General features: G+C 35.1%; 1 protein-coding gene across 4 annotated transcripts in view; it reads right to left on the reverse strand.

The window, feature by feature from the left end:
* Positions 1-6,838, reverse strand: part of Pot1 (protection of telomeres 1) — a 103,768-nt gene that overhangs the window by 8,012 nt on the left and 88,918 nt on the right. For all 4 annotated transcript variants that reach the window (XM_004642706.2, XM_023702887.1, XM_023702886.1 and 1 more), the window contains one exon: positions 3,791-3,926. In XM_004642706.2, the coding sequence (XP_004642763.1) occupies positions 3,791-3,926 (136 nt within the window). The remainder of the gene's footprint in view (positions 1-3,790; positions 3,927-6,838) is intronic.

Raw genomic sequence — 6,838 nt, forward strand, 5'->3', positions numbered from 1 at the left:
ACATCAGGTTCAAGAATTTTTTTTTTTTTTTTTCCACAGACATCGTCTCACCACGTAGTTCTGTCTAGCTTCAAACTATGTAGTACACCTGGCCTTGAACTTAAAGCAATTCTCCTGTCTCAGCCTCCCAAGTACTAGGATTACAGGTATAAATCTTTGTGCCCAGCAGTTCAAAAAAGCTTAAGGAAAGCATTTATGGTTTTAAAATTACTCTGGTAAACAAGATTACATTAACAGTTAAAAAGCTATAAAATAAGTCATAAAGTTGAAAAGGTATAGGCCATACTAGAAGTACGGATATAACTGATGAAAGATTAGTATCGCTAATATAGCAAGAATTCTTGCAACTGCTGATGTGCATATTTGAACCTAAAAGATTATTAACTAAATAAAAAAACAAGCAAATGATATGAACATAGAATTAATAGGATATCAATAAAGCTAATAATCATCAATGTTGCTTAAACCCAGTAATCATCTGGGAAATAGCAAAATATTCAAGGACAACATTTGATATTCATTAGCCAAAAAAAAAAAAAAAATTGTAACTTAGCCAAATCCCAACTGTTGCAGAATTTGACAGAAATTGAATTCTTTATAATTTTTAAAGGGATCATTAGTTATTAAAACCATAAAAATAACTTTTATTTTCTCGCAAAAACCAACACTAGAAATACAGTATTACTACTTTATGATACAATAGTTCTAATTCTAGGAGTAACTTTTAAACACTTCTGGCAAAGACAGTAAAGTTTAATTTATATCACTGCACAGGCCATGTAGCACACACAGAACTGAAACCTTGCAGGACTAACACTGACCCTTTCTAGATAAATGTTTTCTATTACCCATTTTGTCTTGTTCCATTTCATAATATAACCATGTTGTAACACTGAAGAAAAATAACTGGTCATGAGCCATTAAACTGATTTTGTGATAAAGGACCCACACAAGGAGACACTGGCAATGTCATCTATAAATGAAACAAACTGAAATACCATGTATTCATTCATAAGAAAATGGATTAAAATGATTAATTCATAAACTTGTATGGCATCACAATAATCTAAATTGAGATGTATCAATATTGACACATTTTAAAAATAACATTCAATGAAAAGGGTAAGTTGCAAAAGAAGAATCATAGTATGAGTTCATACAATTTAGAAAACAGAACAATATGCTACACTGCCTAGGAATTCACACGAACATAAGCACTGAGAGGAAGGACTGACTCCGAGTTTTAGAGGAAGTTAACTCTGAGAAGGAAGTGTTAGTATTGGGACAAGTAAAAAGATTTGTTTCTTTTCTGCAAAATTTAGTTTCTTAAACATAAGGATCTGAAAATGTTACAATACTAATATTTGTTAAATCTTAGTAGTGGATATATAACTATGATGTTATTTTTGGTAATTCTGTCAGTTAAAATTAATTTATCATGAAAAAGAAAAATAAAAGATATGTTGGCTTTTGTTATAAAGTACTAGCAAACTGAAAGATGTCTTAACATGTGAAATAAAAACTAAGTTTATACCCTTTTTTTGGTACAAGGGCTTTAACTCAGGAACTTGTGCTTGCCAGGCAGGCGCTTGAGCCACTGAGCTACCTCCCCGGCCCCTAAATGTATGTCTTACTTTAGGCTGAAATTGGTAAAATGATTAACGACCTTAAAGGACTTTTTTCTGAACAACTTGTAGGAAAAGAGTAAGTTATATTTTGGAGTTTACAACTAATATTATCCTTCTTGTGTTAGAAGAGACAAGACAGGAAAAGGAGAGGCAGCAAGAGTGCGAGAGAAGGAGGATGAGAGTGTTCGCCATCCTGTTAGTGAATTTTTCAAAAGAAACAAACAGAACGCACAGGTTTTTATATTTTGCTTAAATTTCAAAGATGACTCTGAAGTCATGAGTCCAAAGACAGCTATGAAGGTTCTGGGGACACCGGAGTGAAAGCAGTGATGAACCTGGGGATTCCACACAGTGATGCGTTAGTTCTGCTTTTTGGCCAAAGCTTTTTGAAGTGCTGCAGAACCCAGACCACTGTCCGTATAATGACTCTTAGAAGTTATGATTAGTGGGGCTGGTGAGATGGCTTAGTGGTCTAAAGCACCTACTTAGAACAAGCTTAGCAAAGCACAGGGACCGCGGTTCAGTCCCCAAGCACCACATGCCAGCCAGCCCTGCCCCCTGGTGGGCTGAGCTGCACCCCCCACACACAAATAAATAAAATTTTTTTAAAAAAAGAAGTTATGATTAGGGAGATATGGCAATTGCAGTAAATAATTTTTCAATGGAAATCAAGATTTACCCATTACATTTATAACTTAGAATTGCTAGAGTTAGGAGCAGGAGAGGTTGGATGGCATGATACAACATATCCACTGGTTACACTTTATAGGGAGGTGTTTCCCCAGTGCTGCATGAGGGTTGCTGGATTACAGGGCCATGTACTCTTCAGTGTGCTTGGCAGATGCTGGGAGGTCAAGGCTTATTGGAAAAGGCAGTCAGGAGCTCATCTCAGCAGGGCCATGTCTTTCCCTCCTGCTTGGTCACGCTCTGCTTTCTGTCACCACATCACAAGCAAGCTTCCTCTGCCATGCCCCTCTGCACGCTACCACACCTCAGAGCCAGTTGACTATGGACTCAAAACTCTATAAACTATGAGCTGAAATACACTTTGTCCTTTAATTAGTGGGTGTTGAGCTTTTTGTCCAGGGATGAGAGAAGCACCTAAGACACATCCTACAATCCAAAGTTTTTCAAGGCAGATCCTTTCTAGAGTGACTATTTCATCAAGCAGAAAAAATATGTATTTTGTACTCTTTTCTGTTCCTTCCACATCTAAAAATCTCTTTGTAGATCATAATAGATTCATCTTACAACTTTCAGTGGCAGAAAATCTATAATTTAGTGAGTCAGCAATGGTAGAACTTAATTGCTTAATGGGTTTGCAGTTTTGAATTTAGTATCCAAATTCTTGTCACACAAGAAAGCAAGTGTCAGTGTAGTTTAGGAACAAATGATGGTATGGCAACTTTATTCATTTATTTACTTTATGTATTTAGGACAGGGTCTATAGGGTTTCACCATACAGATCCTCCTGTAGTGATCTTCCTGTTTTCAGCCTCCCAAGCAATGGGATTACAGGCATGCACCACCACACCCAGTTTCAGTCCCTGTCTCAGCGTGCCCGGGGGGGGCAGGGCCAGCATGACACACCAGGAATCAAACCTGGGTCCCTGTGTCTGCTTAAGCAGGCACTTTAATCCACTGAGCTATGGCAACTTTATACCTTGCACATAGTATAAATATATATTCTTATTAAAATAATAGATGTATACCAGAGAAATGTATTATAGGTTGAGTTACATGCTGATAAACTCAAGGTAAATTTAAGATATCTTAAATTCAAATGCATTTGATACATACAAGCCACAGAACATAATACAGCTTAGTAACATAATATACTATTGAATATCAATTGTTTAACCTTCTGATCTGGGGCTGACTTAGAACTCTGGCTTCCTCCTCATGATAGGAATACTGTACCCCACAGCATTAGGCCAGGAAAAGATGAAAAGTCAAAGCATGGTTTCTATAGAATGTGTATCAGTTTTGTACCACTATGAAATTGAGAAATTATAAATCCCATCATTATAAATTAGAAACTGTCCATACATGTAAGCTGTACTCAATAAACATTACTTTTTTAGCTAATACAGTATCCAGTTGGATAAAATATTAAAAACACAGTTTTTAATTCTAAAAAAATCCCCAATGTGAAAACATACCCATAGTGATACAATCTTCCTTGAATAAGGAATGGTACTGAAAGGTCTAGGAGCTCCAAGTCTTCAGGGCCAGATTTTACAGGAATTATACTATGAAACTCACTTGAAAGTTTATAGAGTTCACCAAGCGTACCTCCTGTGAAAAGAGAGCACAAAATTAAAAGGCAAAGTACGATAGGATGCTCACTATTAAATGTGGTATATTATCAATACCAAAATAAATTCAGTTTTGATTTTGAAATAAATATTTTAAAGTTTTCGGTCAATATTAAAAATAGATACAAAGAGCAGTTCATGCTAATATACACTTATTTGTAGTGTTTATTATTCTTGTGAAAATCTTGAAAATTCTCCTAAACCTACATTAGAAGAAGCATTAAAGCCACCAAGTCCACTAATAAATAGTGTGGCGAATGGTATACCAATTATTAGAAAGTCTGTACCTTTTTTATTGTCCAAAAATCCTGAGTTCCACCTATTCACCTCTCCCTATCTTCTAAAATCTACAACCATTTTTTAAAATTTTCTCCATAGGTTTGCCTTTCCAACATGCCATGCAGTAGGAATCATTCACTTTTTAATTGTGAATTTTAAATTGGCTACCTTCACTTTAATAATATGTACTTAAATTTCCATCATGTGTTTTCATGGCTTGGTAACCCACCGTTAAGTGCTGAATAACATTTAACTGTCTGGATAAATCATAGTCTATTTATCCAGTCATGTATGAAAGGACATATTGGTCACTTCCAGGTTTTGGCAATCATGAGTGAAGCTGCTGTAAAACTCTGTGTGTAGATGTGGACATATATTTTCATCTTCTTTGGGGAAATATCAAAGACTGGTTGTTGGATCATATGGAAAGAGCATGTCTAACTTCACAAAAACTGCCAGAATGTCTTCCAAAGTAACAGAGGCGTTGGTGGTACAGTGGTTACTGCAGCTGCCTTCCAGAGTGGCTGTGCCATTTTGCATTCCCATTAGCAATATGTTTCTGTTATTACATATTTTGACCAGCATTTGGTGTTGTCAGAGCTCTGGAGATCAGCATTCTAAAAGGCAGGTAGTAGTATCTCCTTGCTATTTGAATTTACAATCTTCTATTGATATATAACAAACACTCTTTTAGTCCTTATCATTTGTACGTTGACTCTGGTGAGGTGTCTGGTCAGGTCTTTTGGAGAGTTTTTTAAAACTGGGTTGTCTGTTTTTGAGTTATCATATTTAAGAGTACTTTCAATTTTGCATAAAAGCCATTTATATACTATTTTATTTTGCAAGTATTTTTGCCCAAATTGTGGCTTGTCTTTACATTCTTTTGACAGTTGTACTTCTCAGTAGAAATTTCTCAGTGTCACAAAAGCTAGTTTAACAATTATTTATTTCATGGATTATGCTCAAGATTTTCATGGATGTTATATCCTAAGAATTTTATATAAATTTTCATTAAAAGTTCTGTAAGGTAAAGTTGTTAATCTAGATGTACTGGTTAATAAAATAAATATTTCCTGCGAACTACTTATATGCCAAGTATATTATGCTAGTATTTAATATATACAGATTAAAATAAATATGTATTCAGCACTTACAGAGTTATAATCTAACAGGCAAACAAAACTGTAAACAGACAAGTATAAAGCAAATATAATAAAAAAGAAATGTGATTGGCTGGTAGTATATTAAGAGTACAATAATAGTATTTTTATCAGCCTATAGGTCAGAAAAGTACATGTACACATATGTTTAATGAGTCACTAAATAAAGACAGAGAAAAAGAAAAAAAAAACACTAAACAAAGAGAATTACTGATACTGTTAAAGCATTGTTATAGCTGATTCTAAGGATGAGACTAGGAATGGAATGAAAATCCATATACTTATCTGGGAAAATATTGTTCTCAGACTTTCTAGAAGGGTGGCTTTTGCACAAGATCACAAGAATGAATGAGGCAGGCTCCTCCTTAAAGAGAGTGGGTCCCATCCAATCAACAGACTGTCTAGATCATAAGAGCCAACCTCCGTGTGAGGCAGAGCCCCTCCTGCCAGACTGCTTCTGACCCAGACATCAGCTCTTTCTGGGTCTCCAGCTTTGTATCTTTTAGACTACTCATGCCACTGACTCCACCACTGACTCATGCCACAGGCCTCTAGGGCACTGAATGAGCCTCCAGACCTTGGAAATTATCAGCTGCCATAATCATGGGATCCAGTTCCTAGCAAGTCTGTTCTACTGGCTCTTTTCTTGAAAAAACTTGATAACCCACTAAGTTTTTAAAATGTTATGATATGCTGCTAACAGTGGAGAAATAAGAACTCTCTGATGCTGCTACAAGTGTGTGTACACTAGGACAACTTCACTAGAATGACAGCAATATCTGCTGTGGTGACTATGTGAACAGAGACAGAGGAGTTTCTGACTCACTGTCACATGTAAAGAAAAGGTGCAAGAAAATGACACCACTGTTTAGATACAGGTATACAGATGTACATATGTATTAATTCTATGAATAAAAAACGTAAGCAATAAAAGATACAAAAGCCCATTCATAAAATGAAAGCTAGCATTTTTCTAATACATATTAAATTTTCATTTTATTATGAAAGTTATACAGGAAGAAAAGCCTGGGTCAAAATAATGAAATTTTCATGTGGCTTAAGAAAAAAATGTGTGGTATACATTAACATTAGATGAAAATTACACCAAAATGGAAATGAAAAAAGAATAATCACATTTCATTTTTTAAAGTTGGCTGAGTGATCCTGTTTGGATTGCTTCTTCTCTGATTTAGATTTCAAAATGACTTTCACACCATTTGTATGAAACAACAGTGACATCCAGAGGCCAAGACAACAGTAGCTGCACAGAAGCAAAAATCATCTCTATTTTGAGCCAACACGGAACTGACAAGATCATACACAGAACACCAACAACACGAATAAATGCATATATCTGAATTTATGTATAAATTAAAAATATAATTTGGACTAATATATATGTGTATTTGAATTGTCAGATATTCCACTTGTAAAAATTTTTAATTTATATGCA

The sequence above is a fragment of the Octodon degus genome, unplaced genomic scaffold (assembly GCF_000260255.1).
Source record: "Octodon degus isolate 3935 unplaced genomic scaffold, OctDeg1.0 scaffold00160, whole genome shotgun sequence".
In the NCBI taxonomy this organism is placed as follows: domain Eukaryota; kingdom Metazoa; phylum Chordata; class Mammalia; order Rodentia; family Octodontidae; genus Octodon; species Octodon degus.